The sequence below is a fragment of the Chionomys nivalis genome, chromosome 19, assembly GCF_950005125.1.
Source record: "Chionomys nivalis chromosome 19, mChiNiv1.1, whole genome shotgun sequence".
Lineage (NCBI taxonomy): Eukaryota > Metazoa > Chordata > Mammalia > Rodentia > Cricetidae > Chionomys > Chionomys nivalis.
The window spans coordinates 47,762,704-47,785,669 of record NC_080104.1 but is presented as its reverse complement, the minus strand read 5'-3'; the positions used below and the strand labels follow the sequence as shown (position 1 = coordinate 47,785,669).

At 44.4% G+C, this 22,966-nt stretch overlaps 1 protein-coding gene across 3 annotated transcripts in view; it reads left to right on the top strand.

Moving 5' to 3' along the window:
• Positions 1–658: 658 nt before the first annotated feature.
• The window catches only part of Arid5b (AT-rich interaction domain 5B), a 175,972-nt gene continuing 153,664 nt past the window's right edge, over positions 659–22,966 (top strand). For 2 of the 3 annotated variants that reach the window (XM_057751065.1, XM_057751064.1), the window contains exons 1-2: positions 659–702; positions 1,220–1,474. In XM_057751065.1, the coding sequence (XP_057607048.1) occupies positions 682–702; positions 1,220–1,474 (276 nt within the window). In that variant the 5' untranslated portion in view covers positions 659–681. Of the gene's footprint in view, positions 703–1,219; positions 1,475–2,484; positions 2,570–22,966 lie in introns of those variants that run through there. The other variant, XM_057751066.1, reaches the window with a different exon arrangement.

Genomic DNA, 22,966 nt, shown 5'->3' with positions numbered 1-22,966 from the left:
AATCGATAACCCACTTTTCCCTTCCGTGTAAATAGGCATCAGAAGATAATTTAACAGATTAGTTCTCTCAAACATGGCAGTGAGGAAGCGTAATTTAACTATCAAACAAATCTACATGTCTAATAACAGCAAATCTGCTAAGGAGCATTAGAAAGAGGAGCGGCGCCCCGGAATCTCTGCAGGAAATGTTCTTTATATTAGACATATACAAGCAGGTCCTGTCAGATGCACAACTCAGATCGAGAACCTTGGGCTGCTTCAAAAATCTCAGCTGACATTACCCGCAGATCCGAGGCACTGAGAGAAAAAGATACACTCATTACTTGGTTTTAGGGTGGGTTTTAATTTTTTTTACTCCTTTCTGTCTGGTTTTTGCCTTGATCAATTTGCTTCCCGCCGAGGTCGGACGCAGTCATTTTCTCTATTTCGAATTTGATCAATCCATCTTTGGCAGCAAACCCACATATTTTTTACAGGAGCTAAAAATTGAGTCATAGAAGAAATATTAGGATATATTTTCAATCATTTTGGTGCTGAGGGGAAGGCGAGAGCTTAGTTTTATATTGAGACCTCACACCGGCTGCAAGCAGAGAATGCTTTCCCCTGCCAGGACCTGATGCAATCCATTCAAGCCAACAAGTTTGGAGAGAATGTTGAGTTCAATCAATTCAGAACGTCGAGATGGAGCCCAACTCACTCCAGGTATTTCGCTCTCCTCCGCTCCTGCGGTCCCGGCGCCCCCCGGCACCCCCCAGCCCCCCAGCTCACCCACCCCCCCACCCCCCCACACACCCCCCACAAACTTTTCACCAAACTTTTACCCTCTGCATCCCCCAAAACCATTTTTATTGTTTAAAAAAAAATCCCTGCGCTGATCATACCTACATAATGTAATTTTATCGCCTCATATGGGGAGCTAGGGAGGGGTGGTGGTGGAGACCCGGAGGGCTTTATTTTTTCTTTTTCTTTTTTTTTTTCTTTTTTTCTTTTTCTTTCTTTTTTTTCTTTTTTTTCTTTTTTTTTAAAGAGAGGCAAAATTTAGTGAGGTTTGTAAGATTTTTTTTTCACCCAGCGTATCTGTGGGCCGGTCTGTATTGAGAGTCTGGCTGTCTTGTGTGTGAATGTGCCTGGGAATAGATATTTGTGCTTGATGGCTACATTATTTACGTGGTGCTTTTTTTTTTTCTCTCTCTCTCTCTCCCTCCCCCTCCTCATGCAGTGGGTCGGCTCACCGTGTGGGTTGCACGGACCTTATATTTTCTATAAGGCTTTTCAATTCCACCTTGAAGGCAAACCAAGAATCTTGTCCCTTGGCGACTTTTTCTTTGTAAGATGTACGCCAAAGGATCCGATTTGCATAGCGGAGCTCCAGCTGTTGTGGGAAGAAAGGACCAGCCGGCAACTTTTATCCAGCTCGAAACTTTATTTCCTCCCAGAAGACACTCCCCAGGGCAGAAATAGCGACCATGGCGAGGTGGTAAACCTATCTCTCTCTCTCTTCCTTCTTTATTATCCACCCCCCCCCCTCCAGTAATGCGTATTATAAGGCAAGCTTGAAAATACTGTATTCAGTTCTGCGGCGAGCAGGATCCGCTCGTTTTTTAAAGGGGTAGCGCCACTAACTGGGGCTGGAGTATTTTACCATTGTCAGAGTTTGGCTGTCAGCTTTACAAAGACCGTCCAACTGCTGATTTTAGTCAAGATCAAATAACTTGTCGAGAAGGGTTTTGTTCCAGGGTGTGTGTGTGTGTGTGTGTGTGTGTGTGTGTGTGTATTGGTTTTGCTACCTCCACTTGAAGATTAATATCCCATGCGTTAGTATATACATTTTTTTTTGATTTTTTAAAAATTTTACCTTCGTGCCTGGCTCCTGGGCTGGATGGATTTCTTTTGGTGGGTTTTGATATTGTTCACGTTATTTTTTTCTTTTAAGTATTTGATATGTTTAAGAGGGCGGAAATTACGAAACGGAGGCAGAATGAGATCAAAAGCGATTGAGTTGGCAAAGGCGTGTTGACTAAAGTGATAAATGACAGGTACTGGGATAATACATTCAAATAACTTGCGCATCTGCCCGGGCGGATTTCAAAGCGGTCGTGTAACCGGCACAAACACGTTCGGCATTAAGAACTATCTCGCGCCCACTCCCCCTCCTCCCGGAACCATTTGATGTTCTGGTTTCCAGTGACTCCACGCGAAGTGGACGTCTTCCAGTGGGGTGTGGGGCCGGGTGCAGGGGCCTCTGCGGTGCGGTGCGGGGCTGCGCGCGGGGTGGACACGGAGTGGACCCGGCGCTGCCACTCGGCCACCTCCCTCGGGCTCTGTCACTGCGGGTGTGACCGCGGCTCTACAGGCTCCCCGGGTCCGAGGGCCGAGCTCGGTGGCGCGGTCTTTACCCCCTCCCACACACACCCCCGGGAACTATTTTGGGGAGTCTGCGCCCAGGGCGCGGCGGGAGGGAGGACCACGGTCCCCTGGCAAGGCTTTGTGTCTCCCGAGACAGAGGCAGGGTGATCAAACTGAGACTTTTGAGGCAGCTAGCTCGACTTCAGGCTCGCGAGCTTTCGAGGTAGGTCTGTTGTTAAATGAATGATTCGGTGCTGAACTCCTCGGGGGCCCTGGAGCTGCCAGCCCGGGCAGAAATTCCTGGAGCTGATGGAGTTGATTGCACTTTTGGCCTCGCTAGCTCACTCCCTCTCCCCCCGGATCGAATTACCCCCTCAGTGGTCCGCGGCCGGTTAATTAAGGGAGTTCGTCAGGATCTCGGCCCAGGAATCTGCCTTTTCGGAAATAAGCTCCGCCCTCCTCCCCGCACACACCCCTCCCCCGCCCTCCCCGCAGCCCCGGGTTTCAGCGTTCGCTTTCCCGGCTCCGCCCGCAGCCTGACTAAGGTGCTGTGGGCTGCAGAGTGGGACCCCTGCAGCCCACCAACAGGTTGAGCGCCTTCCCCCTCCCCGGGCTCAGGCCCCTCCCCCGACCCAACTTTCCTGCGCAGCTGTCTTCCTTCTCCCTCCCCCTTCCTGATTTCTTATTATTTGCTTTTCAAATTTATTACTTCAACATGGCCTGTGATCTGGAGAAGGGAAGGATTAAATATCCAGAAAAGAGCTGGTGCCGAACAGACTTCGGACTAAACCCAGGAGGAAATCATTCTGTGTTTTATGGGATATTTGTGGTCACTCTTTTTTTTTTTTTAATTGAAATTGGAATATTTGCTTAAAAGACCCCGAGTTGACCCCACTGGGTCCTGTTTAATTTCTGTTAATGTAACTAAATGGCGAATTCTGGCTTAAGAATAAAAGCCTCCGACGATCCCATCTGTCTGTCAGAACTGTTGACAATGAATAGATACGTTTTTAAACACCCGGTCTCTGTTTAATTGTTCCTTATGGGGAGTTGTAATAATCTAGGCATTTCGTATCTACTGTATGAGCCATACCTCAGAAAATTAATCTTGCCATTTAAAAGTAAACTCTAGGGGGTTTGTGGAGAGAGGGCGGCTCTATTTATAATTCTCAGCTGCTTATACATAGTCTAATATTATGCATGATTTGTTTTTTAATGCTAACACGGCTGGTAATTAGCTGTATGATTATACTTGTATATTTCATTAGGACTTTGGCTGATGTCATTGTGAGTTATTCAGCCATATTAAAACAATTTTCAATTGAGATAATGACAAGCCTCAAAATTATGCAAATGGAAGCTGCATTGTGCAAAATAATTACGACAAATGGAAAGCAGGTAGAAAGTTTCCCAGTGCCGGATCGGTTTTCCACCCCGGTGATGTCATTTCCCCCCTGGCCTAAGTCAGACGTTAGCAGAACAGCAGCAGCCAGGCTCCTGGGGAGGAGAGTCAGAGACCAGCGTTTACTGCAGGCGCCTGGAGGGGGCAACAGGGCCTCTCATTAAAAAATTTGCTTTGTTTTCGCCTACTCCATTAACTTGTTTATATACATTGAAATGGTTTTTATTATTGATTTTAAATAGTTTTGAAGGATGCCTTGGCCGTTGGTAACTGCAGGGGAATGTTTTCTTGGTGTTCAAGAACATTTAATCAGCCAGTAGAGTCTATTTTAAGTAACCAAATGGAGGTTAATAATTTCTTGATTGAGCTGACATCAGCATCTATCTCAAAAGGACAACTAGGACTCGGTACTCTCTGTTGAAAAGAGTCATTCTGTCTTTTTTTGTTGTTTTTTTTTTAACTGATTTCTTGAAATGTGAAGACGTCAGGTTCTAAAAGCAGGAACATGATCATTGTGCGAGTTTAGAAATAGCGTCCCTGTGTGGTTCACTGTGATTTGCAGAAGATTTTTTTTTTTTTAATTCCACACGGATCTTTGCAATCACTGCAGGATCCTGGATGACGCAGAACTATGCCTACCCATTTTAGAGATGGGGACAGGGACACGCCAAGGTCATGTGGTCTGTCAAATGTTATAGCCAGTGTCACCCAGTCCTTCCTAAACTTTAAGCTTGTCTCCTCCACTCCTCCAATAAAACCTGTTCTTGAAACAAGAAAAGACACCAGAAGCACGTACCAATGAGGGCAGTCCCTTGCTCATTTTAAAACAGAGACTAACTCAGTCCGCTCTCAAAGGTCAGATAGTCAGGTTTCAAAATATTTTGTTCTACGTGGTTCAGGTAATCCTAACTGATGTTACATAGCAATATGTTTTCATAGTTATTAATAATTAGCTATTGATTGGTTTCCAGGGTGATGGTGACAGCACACATATGTATTACTGCCATCAGACATTTCTAGTGCTGGTGGCTTGCACTGAGGAAAGGCATTTGAAAAGGAGTTATCTTTGAGGCTGGGGAAAAGGATCAGTGGATAAAACATTTACTGGGCAACTGTGAGGACCTGAGTTCGAATCCCCTGAACCCATGTACTACTGGAAGCAATAGTCCTAGGGCTCCTGTGTAGAGAGAGTACACAGCAGTAAGCAACAAAACAGAGACAGTCTTACATGAGACAGAAGTGGGGGGCTGACACTTGAGTTTGTCTCTTGACCTCCACAAGCATGCTATGGCACACTAGTACCCTGCGTGCATGGAATGCACACACATAACACACACACACACAAGAAGAGGTACATTTCGATTCAATCCTGTAATTTAGTCCAAGTTTGACCTTAAACAACCATAAGTATCTGAGCCTCAATTTCTTCTTCCACAAAATGAGAATAGCAGCAAGAATAACTGAATTATTTGGGGGATCGAGAGACACTATATAGGAAAACGCTTTCGATATTACAAAATACTTAAAACGAAAGGAATATTATAAACATTCTCATTCTGTAAACAATAACACATCATAATAACTTTGGTGTTTATGTGGATTTCTTTGGACTTCATCATGATGCTGTCTTACACCAGCATGAGAGAGTAAACAGCAGGGCCGTGTGCCAGGAGGTAGTCTTTGGTAATCACCCGCAATTGCCACATGTGGCCAGTAGCTTTTCAGGGGAGGACAGGGCAAAGTAGGTGGGTAATTGGTTCTGTTACTGGGCAACCTCCGATCATGCTCACTCTCAAATTGCCAGCTACTTAATCTATTGGCAGTTGACTTTCAAAATGCGTGCATGTGCAGGCTTGGGTTCTGCATGAAGGTTTGTTGATGGCCTGGAACTAGGAACGGGGAAGGTGAAGCTAATGATGTCATTGCGTCAAGACCAAGCATGCCTGGGTGTTTTAGACTCCAGCTTGCGTTCAGGATTTGTAGCAGTATTTGGTTGTCACCATCCATAAGCCATGAGTGGTGACCCACTTAGAGGTTGCCTCAAAGGTACCTGTTCTACTGAAAGCAGATTACCATAGTTGGAGTGGGATCCAAGACGTTGAAATGTAAACATTTTCAAGTCTCGCTCTACTGGTAGAATCTCGAGTACTTTCTCAAGTATTGTGCCTCAGTATCTTCACCCATAAATGGGCGCGCAGCACTTACTCCTAGGGCTGTTTTAAGGACTCGGTGAGCTACTACATAGAAACTGCATGCAAGCCAAGTTGGTGCACAGTAGATAGATAGATCAATACTGATTGGTGGTGATCACTATCATTAATATTACTACTGCTTTTCTCATTGGAATTTGAGGCATTCCTGGGGACTTTTTTATGTGAGATGGTAATTTCTGTGTTACTTTGCTAAAATCTCTGGCACTCTGGTTCTGTCCACTCAGGCTGTCTTTCCAGTGTGTGGGGTGGGGTTTAGCTGTGTCATCAGCACAGAAGGCTTCTTAGGAATTTATATTTTGCTGCTAAAGAATGCTGCCAGCTGGACCAACCACATTTTTTGAAAGATTACCTGATTTGATCGTATCTGGGGTTAAGCAGGTGCCCTGTAGAATCTCGATGGTTCCGGCTGGGGCTTGTCATAGCCCCCAGTCTTGGTCTGTGTCCAGAAACTGGTTTTCAGAGAGTTCTGGGTTTTGTTGACTGTTAACTGATCTTGCTGTTCTTGAATGAAGTTCTTCCTTACCCAAGCCTCATTTTCTTGACCTGTACAATGGAATTGGTTCTACTGAGGACATCAGAGACGATAACAAAGGGTCACCTAGCACAGGACCTATGAAAATTCAGCCACTGAAGGCTGCAGTTACTCTAGCTACTGGCAATTCTTAGTCGTTCTTTAAAACTAAATGAAGGGATGGACACCTCTGATCATGTGCAGAACAAGGCTAAGAACTAAAGCATTATGTGGAGGCCTCTCACTGGACTGTGATAAGGGTCAGTCAACTAAAACTCGATGGTCAAATCTGGCCAAAAGACATTTTGTAAATAAAGTTTTATTGGAATATAGTCACATTCATTTATTCATAAAGTATTTGAAGCTCTTTGACTTGGACAACACAGCAAATGTTTTTGATGGTTACCATATGATCAACAGAGTAGAAATATTTGTTGCTAGGCCTGATCCTTTACAGAAAAAGTTTTCTGACCTCTGGCCTATAAGGGTGTAGAAGATGGAATATTTCTACTCTTTCAGTGCTGGGGATTGAACTCAGGACTTCATGCTTGCAAAGCATGTGCTCTTCCCATGAGCTTTATCCCTAGACCCTATGCATCTTCTCCTACTTGGCTTGGGACAAAATCTCATATGATAAGACAAAATCACATATTATTATGATGACATTACCATTTACACATATGAAACTTTTAATATTGAGTCTAAAACATTGATTTTGTGAACGAATAAACTTTACCTTAAAGTATATTTTGAATGGCTAAGATCCAAGCTCCAAGCAATCTAGTTATTACCTAGCTTGTGCTCATCAAAAACTACTTGTTGAGTGTTAACAGTGTAGAAGGTAAAGGGATGAACAGGAAAAACTTGGCAAGTTGCCCTTTTCCTCCAGAAGTTGATCAATCTTAATAATGAAGTGAGGCCAACATATATAAAGATGTACAGACCGTCACAATCGGAGATTCCCTATAATATGAGCAAATCTGAAACGTTACCATCCATGTGCTCTAGTATCTCTTGAGTACTTAGACAGAGAAGTGAAAGGGAATGGTCCCTTAGGGGAGCTCATAGCTTACCCCCCACCCTGCTTGCTAGATGCTAGTCAAAGAAATGCCATCAGACTTGCCAGCTTTGCAAAGTAGAGGTGAGCTAAGGCCTCTTTGTGTTTCATGATCTTTCTGGAAAAGGGCAAAGCACTCTTCATCTTTGGGTTCTCTTTTGCCAGACGCACATCAACAGAACAGCTACTGTGTAGCGAGGCTACATACACATCTACAGAACACCCACCATGAGCCGGAGCCCATTCTACTCTGGGACGTGAATCCTCTTCCCAGGAGCCTGTGGGCTAATGGTGTTTCACATCTTGCCTGTCTGTGTGTTTGGCACATCTCAGGGTTCTTTCTCTTTGCATGATAATGTAACTACCAGTGTTCCCCTTTTCCTTGTAGTTTCGCTAAGGTCTCTTCCTCTGCCATGCTCTGTTCACCTCCAAGTCCCTCTACCGACCTCAGCACAATTCAGTGGGTGCAGAATGACTAAGCAATAAAACGACAATACTTTGGAGGGGGCTGAATAGATGGCTCAGTGGTTACAGCCGTACACTTACCTTACAAAGGACCTCAATAGGCAACTCACAGCCAACTGTGTCTCCAAATCCAGGAGGTGCAAAACCCCCTTCTGGCCCTCCCCCCACAAGCATTGCACTCATATTTGCATAAATAAATACACAGAGACACATCATTTAAACTTAAAAACTTTTTTTAAAATACCCTTTCTGTGGCTGGAGAGATGACTTGGCAGTTCAGAGCACTCGCTGGTCTTGCAGGCGCCCTGAGTCTGATTCCCAGCACCCACATCCAATGACTCACAACTGTGTGTGACAGTCCAGTCTTAGGGGATCTGAGACCCTCTCTATCTCCATGGGCTCCTGCACACATGGGATAAATACATACTCACACAGGCTCACACACATACACATAAATGATAAATCACCAAGAAAATCTAAAACAAAACAAAACAAGAACCAAGTTCCTTTTTGCTGGCCGCCTGCTTGGTCCATTGATGGGTCACTGACCTGTAGGCATACCTCGATACCCTATCACATACTTTTTCCTTTTCTGCTAACACTCATAGCCACTTCATCCCTATGGATGCCAAATAGGTGTTAGTCGCACTCTCTGAAGAAATAGGCAAGTGTTTGAGACCGAGGGCTCATCCTGGAACCGCCATGTCTGTCTCTCTGGGTACTTTTCTACTCTCCACCAATCAGCTCGTTGAAATCAGGGACTTTGCAGTGGCAAACTGTGAAACCTAGAGTTATGGACACAAGAGTCAAGCTTCCCCAGGGTACCGTTGGCAGTTCACAAAAGAGAGCATGTTTTTCAGGTGGATGACCTTAGCGAAGTCATGTGTTTAAGAGTGACTCCACACCGTAAGCAATTAATATGTCTCTTGACATTTAAACTGCCAGGCCCGTACTCAGGAAATGTTATTTTTACGAAATACAAGAGTCCATGCGTGTAAATACTTGGTTATTAATTATTAATAAAGCATGCCGTTGTTCCTAGTGGCATCTGGTAACATGCAACTCCAGCTCATTTATCAAAGTCTAGTTTTAACCAATATCCAGCATATAATTGCTTGAATCAAATGCATTCGCTTGTCATTTTTTATAGCATGGCGCTTGGATATCTGCCATCATCTACTCAGAATAATATTGTAACTAATGATTACTTGTTGGCTTTGCTTTTAAGGATATTTAAAACAAATTTATCGATTGTTGGCTAAGAGATTCATTTGCCTCTAAGAGATGTGGTCATGGGTCCTTTGTTTCTGGAAGAATCTGCCTTCAAGCCCTTGTGCAAGGTGGGCTTTTCCAGGGTGTGCCGTGATCCTCATTGTGTTCATGTAGATAAAGAAGGTCTAGGGGCCTTGGCCCCTAGAGTGTGTCCATACAAATCCCAAACGCTCTACTCTGTGTTGAGCACACATTTTAAAATGTGTGGGTCCAAGGAGATAGCTCAGTTAGCAAAGCAGGCCTGAGTTTAGATAGTCAACACCCAGATAAAAGGCGTGTCTGTGATCCCAGGGCTGGGAGGTGAGCCCAGGTGGATTCCTGGAGTTCATTGGCCAGCTCCTCTAATAAACTGTTGTGCTCCAGATTCAGTGGAAGACTCAGAAAGGAAGGTGGAGAGGGATTGAGGGGCGCATCTGCACACAACATCTGACCTACACGCGCCTGTGTACACACTCATGGACACTCACACAGAAATGTAAATGCCCACATCAACATATATGTGCACCATGTCAATTCCCTGGAAAATATGCAGATAATCATCCAAAGAAAGAGGGCTCTGATGTCATGGCTATACCATCTACCTCACGCTAGACGTATGTCCACAACACAAAAGATGGAGATTTGACTTTATCATTCAGACTAAGAAGGTAGCTTGATGACATAAATGTTCTATAAATAACTCATTGTGGCTGTATAGGTACATCAGCCTACACTCTCAAGCCCAAGACCATCCAGTTCACAGCCCTTCTTAATCCTTGCACCCTAGTGAGAAACAACCAAACAAACAACAGCAACAAAAACAAAAGCAAAACAAAACCCAAAAAACCAACAGAGGCCACATTTTGCTAGCCAATCTATTGACCCTCCGCCATCTTCCTTTCTCATGACTCCTAGCAAACCCGACCTGGGATACACCAAATCGCCACTGTTCAGTTCCAAGCCTATGTGTGGCACAAACATTAAACTCTTGTCTCTGCTCATAATAGGCTGTGCTTTCTACACCCTCAAGCATGTTCAGCTACTGTGCAAGCTGGAAAATAAAAATGTTCTAATTGTGTCTTTTAAATAAGCATAGGAATGAATTAATTAGACCATATTTTGTCTTTAGTTGCTTAGTTACACAATAGCATCCCTGAGCACCAGGAAGATAAACTGGCTCTTTTCGTGCGCTATGTCCCTTAATCATAATTACTGTATTGCTTCAGAGAGTAAAGCATACATAGATTTTTTTGCATTTTTTATTAATAGTCCGAAATATGCATATGATCTATAAAGTATATGCTGTTCAACCTGCTTTATGTGCTCTTCTGTAGGCAGAAGTTTTATTGTGGTGGTAACATTTGCATTAGTTGCTCAAAGATGTAGTTCTGGGAAATACATAATTGAAATGTTTTTGAATTGCTTTTTCTGGCCTTTTCAATCTTATTCAAAATAATATGCCTCTGGTCCCGGAGCAGTCACTCTCATTTGATTTAACATCTTGCTTTGCACTGTATGCATGGTGCTGTTTTAACCCCTGCAGAGCCCAGATGCGGTACTGTGATTCCCTGGGTGTCATTGTATCTGGGGGGCACGGGGGGGGGCTCACGCGCTAAGGTTTTTAGGCAATGAAGTGATTTGATGGGCACCCTCATTCTCCAACCGTTGTTTCCATGTCTGTTACCCTTGGCATACTGCCTTATTTTTTATCAGGGGGTGTCAGGATTTGCTCGAGCCTGAGCTGGACAGTCTTGTGTTTTCGGCTTCTGGGGTCTGGTAAAAGGTGGCATTGTTACTGGAGTTTGGGTTTCTATCCCAGCTATGCTGTCCCCCAACCTCCCCTGCCCCCAACCTCCTCCAAGGAAGGCAACAAGAAGGACGCAGCTTAATGTAGTTATTGAACAATGGGAGAGTCTGGCTTAAGATTCAATACATGCTTGGTAAATGTATGTGAAGACCGACCCCATTGTTCTGTTTTGTTTGTAAAGCAAGTAAATTATTTACAGATATTTGCTAATTAAAGCACATTTAACCAGGACAAAAGAACACAGACTAACTGGAGACAAAGAGCCGAGTGCAAAGGCTTCAGCCTCCCTAATTCTGTATATTCTTAAGGGAGAGATATATTTATATATACTTTTTAATTTTACATTTATTTCTTTATTTCATGAGTGATGGCAAGTGCCTGGGCATGGCATGGGGCTCACGTGGGAGACAGAGGACCACTTTAAGGGGCCAGTGCTCTCCTTCCACCATGTGGGTCTTGAGGATCGAACTCGGGTGGCCAGGCTTCGTAGGCAGGGCCTTGACTCACTGTGTCATCTTGCTGGCTTGAGAAATGTGTTTTAAAATGGTCTTTAAGGAGAGCAGGGAAATGAGTCCGGGTGAGGGGATCTCAGGAAGAAGATGGGTAAGATCTGGGGTGTTCGCAGACAGCATGGTGAGTGTGGCTGTAAGGGAGCAGATGGCCTCAAGTGTTGCCCCCAGCCCCAAGTGGCGGTTGCGTGAGGTCGTAGATAGTAATTAATATTTCGCACGGTGTGCATGCATGCATCAAATTGTTACCTTCTACACTTTAAATACATAATTTTATGTGCCAACTACAACCTAATGCACCTAGAGACATTAACAGCGAAAAGGAATGTACATGCTGATATGTGCTTTTAAGTGTTGATACGTATGTTTCGCTTCCTGCCCTCTATGAAGAAGGCTTACCACTGCAGAGGTGATGGGCTAGGTCACCATCCTCTTACCTGTGAGCTGGGCTCACCATAGGTTTCCTAAGGAATGTCAGGCCCAAGTAGCTTTGACAGAATCCTGAGTTTTCTTTGGTTCAACCTTGACTTGCCATTATCTGACTGGAACTCAGCTCGGAGAACTATTGGGAGACAAACAAATTAGTCATATACTATAGGAGAAAATGAATATATTCTTCTGCTTTCCAGAATGAGAGGCTTAAATCCTGGTGTTTTGGGTAGATGGCTTCCTCACTCTGGTCAACTTCCCCTTTGGTCACGTCAGACCTTCGTATTGCCTACAAATGTCAGGCCCAAGGAAACGGTGCAGAGAAAGTTAAATGTAATGTTATCTCCGACCTCCTCTGGTTGGAATGATTGATGGTTGTCCATTGGGCAGGCAGATTCTCTGGCTCTGCTGCTGTCAACAGAAATTTCTAGGTCTAGGCATGACTAGTCCAAGGTCTCTTGGCATTACTGACTGCCAAGGTTTCTTAAGACAAGACTTACGTCTTATTTCCCTAGACGTTTTGATAGGCTCTTGGGTGGCAAGAACTAAAAGAGAGTGAGTTCAGCTTCAGACAGGAAGATACGAAGTACACAGTAAGGATGGGCAAGCCACAGAGGTAAAACTTGAACCCAGCTTCCTGGATACCAAAGCCACAGATGAGCCATATTTTGATACTCCCACATTTATAAGAAGGGAGGAGTGGAGCTAAGAGTGGCGACGTAACTCACCCAAATTTACATAAAAGTGAGACTTAGACCCGAGGCTGAACCCCAACTTCTCCCTGCTTCTCTCAAAGATGCTGGGCAAGCAATTTTATTATTTTGCTGAGAGTCCCTGTAACTTTCGGATATACTGGGAACTCCAAATATTGGGGCCTTTACTAAACACTGACCCAGTATTTATTTGAACCTCTAGAAATCTGTACTATATTAGAGGCTAATTGATACCCATACGAGTCTCTGGTATTGTCATGTGCTGTATAATTGAATTTGCACACTCCTGAGACTCCTCTTGGGGTCCAATGTCACAGGAGAGGATTCTCAGCCTTGGTACCTCTTGGGTGTCTTCTGAGAGTGTCTATTTAGCACAGACTCAGTGTGGGAAGCCAGGCCCTTTAGGAACATCCGGGAAACTAGAGAATGCATATATGGTTCATCAAACTACCCCCAAAAAGGAGTAGCCCTGTGGCATGGTCAAAGTGATGATGGGAAAACAGAGGTTCCTGTGATGTGTGTGACTAGCTGTCTTAGAAACATCTGTAGGGTATCATGGGAGAAATCACTGCTTAACTGAGGTCTAATGAGATTGCAAGGCAAAGACTGAGAAGTTTCTTGGCAAGGGAGGGCAGCAGTAGTGTTCCTATAGGATGGTGGGAAAGGACTTGACCTTATGAGTCCAGTGACCCAGTTCTCAATACTACAGATGCCCTGTGGAGACTTCTATTCTTTATCCAATTGTCTATAAAACATCTCTAGGCTAACGACATTGCTTGACAGTGGCAATGATGGAAAACTAAGGCCCAGACACCAAAATCTGTCCCGTTGCCAGTTTGTTTTGTTTTTCTTTAAATCAATAAAGTTTTATTAGTACATACCATGCCTTGGTATTTACAAAGGTCTCTTTACAGTGTTCACACTATAGTGGCAGAGTAGTTATGAGAGACTTACGGAGACTAAAGTACTTGGTGCCTGAACCTTTCCTGATACCGCTTGCCAAATCCTGGTCTAAAATAATGTTATCAAAGATAATCTTAAAACTCCCTGCTGACAGTTTTATATGCAACCTTTTGTTTACATCTCACAGAGGAAAGAGTATGAAGGTTTCCATGTTGTCTCCATTTTGCAAAAAGAATAGTTTGAGTGTTTGTATGAATGCTCCAGGTTCCTAACCTCATCCATCAAGAAAATGACAGGACTGAACGGGAACTTGAATCTTCTCGGTTCCAAGGAACTGATGGTCTAGATGGAGAAACCTTGGTCTATGCTAGTTATAAGTAGAGAGATGGAGGCACCAGAAAGGGATGCTCCAATGAGTTGAGGCTTCACGATGGCAGAAATTGCACACAAACAGCTTCCATCTTTCCATCTTCCATCCAAAAGCCACTTCCTCTTTGGCTATCTCGAGGAAAGGGACCCAGGGAGGACACGTGTGTGCCTACCAGGTCGGCAGAGAAATCAGCCAGGGAAGGCAGACAGGTGTGAAGGGCAATGTGAAGTTTAGTGGGGAATTAGTGGGGAACTGGGGACTGCATGACTTACATGGCTCTAAACCATTGCTCCTAGGGCCCTACCTGTCACTGCCAGGCAAGAATGATCTCAATTTTGCCAAATCTTCCATTTTTCATGAGAAGCTAGAAACCCATATTTCTATGTGACTTCATTCAATCCACTTTTTAACACACTCTGTGGGCCAAACAAAACACAACCTTTAGCCTGGATGAGACCCATGGACTGCTACCCTGGAGTGCCTAGAGCTTTGAATAATTACATATATGTAATTATTATATATATATAGTCTTTATTTATACACATATATAATTATATATATATAATTATATATATATATATATATATATATATATATATATATATATATAGTCTTTGACTTATTTTCTGTAATTAAACCAGAAGGAACCTGTTGATTTAAAGCGTGTAGCAAGAAGGAAAGGGTAGCTGGAGTGACCAGCTAGATCAAAGCCCTTTCCATTCTCCGTAGCAAGCGTTCAGAGCCTGGGATGAAGGCAGGGATAATGAAGAGCAGTAGATCCCCTGCTACCTACTCTGAGGTCACAGAAGGGTGCAGGGGTTGTGGTGTGGAGAGGTGCCATGGAAAACGAGCAGTCAGACATCGGATATCCTGGAGGTGTCAGTGAGAGAAGGGTTTGGTGGCAGAAGGACCTCTCAAAATACTAGGGCTTTGGTGGGTAGAGATTTGTGACAGACACCATGAAAGGGGGAAGCTGAGGCAGAAGGAAATCCATAGGCAGGGACCAGCATGGCAAGGCTGGGTATGAGCTGCATTTGCTAAGAGAACGTTGAGTCTAGTGGGTAGACTAGAAACCAGGTAGACTGAGGCCAATCTTCCCGTGGCCCAGTGTGTCATTTGGTCTTAAAATTGAAGGCAGGTGGTGATCAATAATTCCACATGTGTGTTTTCTTACTTGAGGTTAAAATGCAAACCCTCAGTGTGGGTGCCTGATAAAACAGTGTGAATATTTACTGTGCCAGCCAGTCACTGTGCTGTCCCGGCCAACTGGCCTCATGTCATTGGCATCGCCATTTCCTCACTGAGAAATGGGCGAATGGACCTCAACCGGGACTATCACATAAAACCCACAAAGGCATCAGAACCAAATTAGGACTGGACTTACCCTAGACCTTTGGCAGATGTTGGGTGTACACCCCACTCTTCCAGTCCTTGACTAATCCTAGCTTATCCTAGCTTTTTGAAGTCTGCCATGGCGTTAGACAACCTGCTAATAGCCCCTTAATCAGTAATTTATTGGTTGAGTCACTGGGCTATTGTTTGAGAAACAATAACAGAGAAAACGATGACGCTCAATGGGCTAAGCTTCCTGGGCCTCCTTCTATCCCAAGAGACTGTGAACAAGTGAGGTTCAAAGGTTTTGATCTATGTTGGAGCTGTCTGGACTCCGAAGCGGGCATGCTCAGATCCATTCTGTTCTGGTCAGTGAAGGTATTAAGGGGCATTAGTGGGCGTCTCTGCATCAGCCATCACAAAATGCGATGAGCCTAGGGGATGATGTAGTCAAAGGGTAAAACCTGTGTCCCAGAGCTTCCTCCCTGGTGTGCCAAAGTTCATACCTGCAGCTTCCCACGTGTCATCCCTTGCCCCTGATTCATGGTGCAGTCACCAGGGAGCCTGGTGTCTACTGAGTTTGGACCATGCATTTATTTTAAATATATCCACCTTCCCTCCATTTCAAATGAGTTCCTACAAATCTTTGCTTCTTAATTTAAAATTTTTAGTTCCTTTTCTGGCTGATCCTCCTCCTCTTTTCTTTCTCTCTTCCTTTTTCTCCTTCTCCATTTCCTGCTTCTCTACCTGTTTTCTTCATCCTCCTCTTCCTTTCCTTCTTCCTCCCCTTCCTCTTCCCCTTCTTGCTTCCTCCTCTACTCTTTTGTCCACCACCTCTCTTGATAGTGGTGGGTAGACGGCTGTACCCTGGTCTCATCCTCTCAAAGATGGAAACACAACACACAAGGGAAGGATGTGTCCCAGCCAGATTGACTGGGTGCACCATAGGGGAAGGATCCACTAAAACCGTGGTTCTCAACCTGTGAGTCACAACCCTCTGGGGGGTTGAAAGACCCTTCCATAGGGGTCACCTAAGATCATCACAAACAGAGATATTTACATGACAATTCATAACAATAGCAAAATTACAGTTATGAAGTAGCAATGAAAATAATTTTCATTGGGTCACTACAACATGAGGAACTGTATTAAAAAGGTCCTAGCATTAGGAAGGTTGAGAACTTGGTCTAAAGGCAGACTGGCAACTAGGGCATTCAATCCTTTTGCTTTGGGTTAATCCCACTGTGTGTATCAGGTTACTAGAATTCAGTTGAAAACACTGCTGTACTGCTCCTTGTCAAATTATTCCAAAGTATATGGGTTATAAATACCAAAAGTCATCAAATTTATTGTCTTAAGTGAAATTATCTGTCCCACTTCTATTTCAAGTGAATATTCGCTGTAATAGTTGAATTGTATTTTGTGTTTTTAAAAGTTGAATATGCCATCAGCAATAATGTATTAGGTTGTAAAATATCTATCCCAGACTCTAGGGACAAGCAAAACGAAGGTTCTGGTAAAAGAGGCTGAATATGTTTTTCTAATGCAAATTTTATGAGTCACATAAATGGGGATATCTTTTAAAATTATCAGTAGGCTCTGCTTCCTGTGTCTTTACAGCAGAGGCCCTGTTTCTTCACATTTTTGATGTTGCTAAATCAGTAGTTTAATAGACAGCCAAGCAGTTACTCGAATCACTCCTAGCCTCGGGATCCTTAAAGTGCCTCCCTGATTGGCAGAGTGGAAAATATTCCTGCCATGCCAGAATGTGAAGATGCCTCAATTGCCTTAGCTTCTTTTCTTTTCTTTCTTCCTTAAAAAAAAAAATCATTTTTGGCGCTTGACCATGTGCACATGTATGTGTGTGTTATGTGTGTGTTGTCTCTCTCTCTCTCTCTCTCTCTCTCTCTCTCCATTTTTTAAAAATTTTCTCTTTGGCACTGCCCACGTATGGGTGTGTGTGTGTGCACGCACGTGCATGTGCGTCTGCTCCTCCTTTCTCAAGTGGGGTGATGGGAGGGGGATGCAACCTTGTCTAGATTTTGGCCACAGATTTTGTAGCGTTGTGTACACACGTGGCCTTACAGATCTAACGTGAAGCCAGCACATTTCTAGCTGCTCACCTGGGTTAGCGGTCTTGAGAAGATGAATTTTGATTGACAAGCTAGAAAGAAGGCAAAAGTCATGAGCCATAGAGGTCTTCCGTGGTAGCTAAGGGCATAATACAATATTACTCTAGAGAAGTATAACATTTCTATTTTAAGCTATAAATCTTTAACTTCCACTGAATTAAACCTAATCAGTGTTTATTAGTATTATGAGGATATCATAGGGGGGCAAGGATAAGAATGATATCAGCCCCCTTTTCTTTAGTTGCTTCTTTCATTGACAATGTTAGATTCCTTTGCCCCTCCTATTTTGAAATGTATGTTGGCATTATTAGGCAGTTCTTGGAAATGTCTATGGGTATCCCATGATCCCGGATGCAAGCAGAGGCACGGAGTGTTTTTCTGTGGTCTTATCATTCGCTTAGCAGTAGTAAGCTCCTTTCCAGGCATATCCGAAAATGGCGTTTAACACCTAACTCCACAGATTCCTTTCTGTTGATGGATGATAGCTGGCAGTATGTCCCCTGTCACGGACCTGGACTTTGGTTATCTGTTTCTCACGCAGCAAATGAGTCCAGCTTCGGCATCTTAGATAACACTTATTCTCTGGCCCTGTGGGTCAGGGACTTGGGAGGGGTTGACTTGGGCGTCTCAGCCTCCATGTCTCTTCAATGCTGCAATCAGAGTGTGAGCCCAGGCTTTTGCCATCACAGACTCAACTTTCAGGGTAACTCCATGTCTGTTGGAAGTCCCGACATCCAGGACTTTTGATCTGGACTTCTGGTGGTCTCTTGCTGTGACGCAGAGGCACCTGTCTATCCAGTCACACATGGTAGCAGGCTTCACTAACTTGCATGGAGTAAGCTGGTTTCAGAAGTGGCCTTCTATCACTTTTTCCTTATTTCTGGTGGTCAGAATGAGAATTTATGTGTAACCCCCACTTCAATGGGTAGTTACTCAAGAGTGTGGATATAAGAGCATGGGGTCTCTGGGTATCTCTACGTGACCTCCTATGGCCATCAGCATCAGAAGTGATTATGGTAGTGGACAGCTGTATGCTGTGTGTTGGATGGTGTTCTTGCTCTGTCTTGTTCTTTCGCTTCCTCTTTACTCTTATTAGGCAGCCTCCTTGGGCAGTTTTTCCCCAAACACCTCCTCCCTCTTGTAGGCATGTAATTAGAAATGACATACACACCAGACAGCAGATTGCTTTAATCTTTTAGGATTTGTTAGTATTACAGCATGTCAACAAGCCATATTGAGTCTTAAAAAAAAAAACTGATGTCTTGATCAATGAATTTGGGGAGTTTAACCAGAAAGGGCATTGTATACAATGTGGTAAATGTACTGAGAAGGGGAACGAGGAGCCAGGGACTGATGTAAGCAGGTATCACAACAAGTAAGAAATAGGAAACCTGACTCTATCCAGCATGGTCGTTGAGGTAGGGCATTAAATCAAGATGGTTCTGAAAGACAACCAACAATCCAGATAAGAGAGATTGCTCCTTGGGTTTGTGTTTCTGATGAGGAAGACCATAGAGGGCCAATGAGTGAATGAGCCCTCTGGGGAGAGTCTCCTCCACGTCCTTCAACCTTGGGACACAAGATGGAAGAACAAATGGAAAGTAGCAGTTCTGTGGGGAGGCTGACCTCTTCTTCTTTAAGGAATAATATGAGCCGATTTTCAGCAATGTGTTCCAGATATCCCCAGGCACCAAATGTATGAAGAGAAGGTAGATTTCTGACAATTCAAGAAACCATATACACTTCATTTGCTTGTCTTGTTTCAGGGCTGTGTGTGGAGGTGGCACCACGCACACCCGGGGGTCAGAGGACAACCTGTGGGAATCAGTTCACTGCTGTCGCCACAGGACTTTGGAAGACTGAACCCGGGTCCTCGGGTTTAATGCCAGCACCTTTGCCCACTAAGTCGTCTTGCTAGCGCTGATCAATGTTTATTACTAGGAATAACTCATGAGGAAGTCTGTGGGAACAGAGATCAAATGGGCCCAGCCCCAGACAGGGAGTCTGCCTCAACTGAATAGCACACAGGTAGGCTGGGTGCTTTCCCCACGGACCTCCTTTGTCTTTGAATTTGACCACGTGCTAGGCACCTTTGCTCTGTCTACCAAGACCTTCCCTGGATACTCTGGGTCCTCACTGTCAGCTCTCTCCCCTTCCCCCCCCTACTACTCTCTCTAGTTATCCAGTTTGAGATATTATTTACTTTCTGGTTTTTCTGCCCTACTCCCTTTTTCCCAACCCCGCCCCCCAGTCCACATACATAGAGGTAACCGGGCACCAGAAGGACCCATGGTCCTTGGTTCCTGGCCATAATCACCGTGCCTGTTACGCAGTTGGTGTTCAGCGGCGAATGGATGGAAAGCATCGCTTGGGATCACTTGACATTAGTCGCTCTGAGCTGAGGGCCTATTTCCCATTCTCACCTCCCACAACTAGACTCAGAGGCTTCCTCCTGCCTCTTTCCTGTCTGATGCAGCCTAGAGTTGATGCTCAGAACATCGAGAATGGGAAGTACAGAGGAGCCGGCTGAGAGGAGCCAATGCCTCTCCAGGCAAGGAACCGGGAGGCTCGGCAGATTCCTTTCTGAGGGACTGTTTGTGTTTGTTCATTCTTATCTCTCCTCGGCCCGGTACCGCGTGCAAAGCTGAGTCAGGACTCAGCTGGGGCCAACTAGACCTCAGGAAACATATAGTAAATCTCGTCTGACAATGTAGGATGACGTTCATTTGGTGAACATGTTCTTTCGGGGATGGTGCCTTCTATGCCTGGATTATGAGAATGTCCGGTAGAACTCATTCATTCATTCATTCATTCATTCACCATCTCAGCTCCACCTGGAGTACCCAGGGCTTTGAGTATGGGAAGCCGTTTTAATTTGACCCCCACCTTTCAAAATTCACTTAGAAAAACTTGGGCTTTACGCTTTGGTTATTAACCACCTCCCTGAGGTCCCCAGAGTTGAAGCTAGCAGGTTAGAGTTGCCCAGATGTGTTCTCTGCGTTGGGCCCCACACCACATTTCCTAAACAGGAGTAAAAATATTACCCCAAATGGTTGCAAATCGGCTCTTTCATTAATCCGGGCTCATTCGAAAATGTTCAACATTTTTCCACGCTGAGTCAAGGGGTTTTAATTGAAGGCCAGCTCATTTATTGAGATATATCGCCGGCGTCTGGAAAAGGAAGACTTGCAAACGCAAAGCTCTTTAAGTGATCCAGTGTGCGCTAATTGCATTATTACACAAAACTGTGGCTCTCCAATTAGCCCACTGCCATTGCGCATGAGCAGGTGAGTGAGCCGAGTTAAAAAAAAAAAGTTTACCAAGAGGGAGCATGCCCAAATAGTGTGTGTGTGTGTGTGTGTGTGTGTGTGTGTTAACTAGAGGTAACACAAGCCATTTCCTTCATGGCTGCAGAAACATTTTCTGAATGAATATATCTTTCAATGATTCTGTCCTTCTCATTAAGGATAATAATATAGCAAGAGTCCGTGCCAGATAGCCTATGAACTTTAATAAGTCAGGGGGGCCTCTGCCTCCATTCTCATAGAGGAAAGGTTTCCTTTATCTTTCTTCCTCCAAGATGATGTTTTGTTTTGAGGTAGGGTCTTAGAAAGCCCAGGCTAGCTTCAAATTTACTGTATGGCCAAAGGTGACCTTGAGCTGCTGATCCCCCACACACACTCCCAGAAGGCTGGGATTGTACTTGTGAGCCATCATGCCTGGTGAATGCGGTGCTGCTGGAGAATCCAGGGCTTCATGCACACTAGGCAAGCATTCTACCAAAGGAAGTGCATGGCCAGCCCACTCCTTTGAGAGTTTTTGCAATGTTGGCTCTGCTGAACTGTACACATGACTAGAGAGAGGGTCATGCATTGAGTTTAAAAACAAATCAAAACACAAAACTAGGAACTGTGATTTGCAGTAATGGTTTTGAGTCATTCCACATAATAAAATATCTGGGCAAGGTGGTAGATGAATTTTGGAGTTAGTGGTACTGGTTATCTTCAACAAGATGTCCTTATAGAAGGCTGGTAAGACAATGACATTGGCAAAGTTTTCACCATACAGGCATGAGGACAGGAGTTCAGTTCCCAGTACCCGCCACAAAGCTGGAGAGAGAAAGAGAGAGAGAGGAATTTCCAAAGGCCACAGGTCAACCAACCCAGCTAACTCAGTGAGGGGCCAGGTTCAGTGAGAGCCTATATCTCAAAAACCAAGTAGAAAGCAATTGAGGAGGAGGCTGGCAATGCCTGCACACAGAGAGAAACATACACACAGGATGGATGTTCTTATAGGGAGCTCAGGTGAGCACTCACACTGAACTAGGCTCATTTAATCTTTCTGTGGGTGGTGGTGTTACTGTCCCAGTAGCCAGAGCTATGTATTTGGGTGCCAGACTAGATAGAGCAATCTGAAAGCAGTCGAAACACAGATTGCAGAGTTAACAGCCCACTAATTTGACCAAAGGAAACACAGCCAAGCCGAGTCCTCCATTCAGATATCTCCATGTATCTAGGACTCTGGGATACAATTTCCTGTTTTCTGTGAAAACCATACTTAATCTTAAAGAGGGAAAATGAGAGGGAAGAAATGGAACTGGAAATTAATTGGAGGCAATCTCTGGGAACTTTATTCCTTCCTTTTTTTTTACTTTTTTTTTTCTTTTTTAGGGGTGTGTGTGTGTGCTCAGGGGAACAGCCTGAAGCCTAACAGGTTTTAGATGAGCAAGTATTAAAATGTATTTAGTAACACGCAACATTCAATACTTTTTGAATTACTTGTTTGATATTCAAGTGCTGTGAGCCTTACCACGAAGGACAGTCACATTCCATTCAACACCTGAGACCTCAGGGCAGTGTCCTGTATGATGAGACCTTCTAATCGAGCCAGGACAGAGTACCATAGGTCATGGAGCTAAAGGCTTCCCTCGAGTGACTGTTGATGGTAACAGAAACGCTGAAGTTGAGGGGCTGGTTTGGAAAACTGGAACTCAATGGCCAAGGAGCCTCCAGGCTCCATGGAGAATCTCTTTCATGAGGCTCAGGACTCCAGATGAACCCTAGCACAGGTTAGGAGCTTTCATCACTGACCATAGAGGAAATTCTCCATATTTTTCACTAGAACATGAGTGGCAATGTCTGCCTCCGTTTGGAGGCAGAGTCACTATGAAATTGAGAGCTGCTTTGGGGTTCAGGTTTTCTAGACCACACCCATCCCAGGAAAATGGCAGATGGGTGGAGCAAAGTCAGCTGAGTTCAATCCCCAGAGCCCACATGCTAGAAGAGACCTGACCCCCACAAGTTGTCCTCTGACCTCCACATGTCAACGCACACACACAAAATAAATAAATGTAACAAAAAGTTTTAAAAGGGACAGCAATGTGACTCTGTGGATAAATAAAGGCACTTACCTCCAAGCCTGACAATAGGGTTCTAGTTCAAAAGCCACAAGGTGGGAGAAATGAATACATTTTCACAAGTTGTCCTCTGACTTCTACACCACGCTTGTTCTCCCCCCTTCAACATT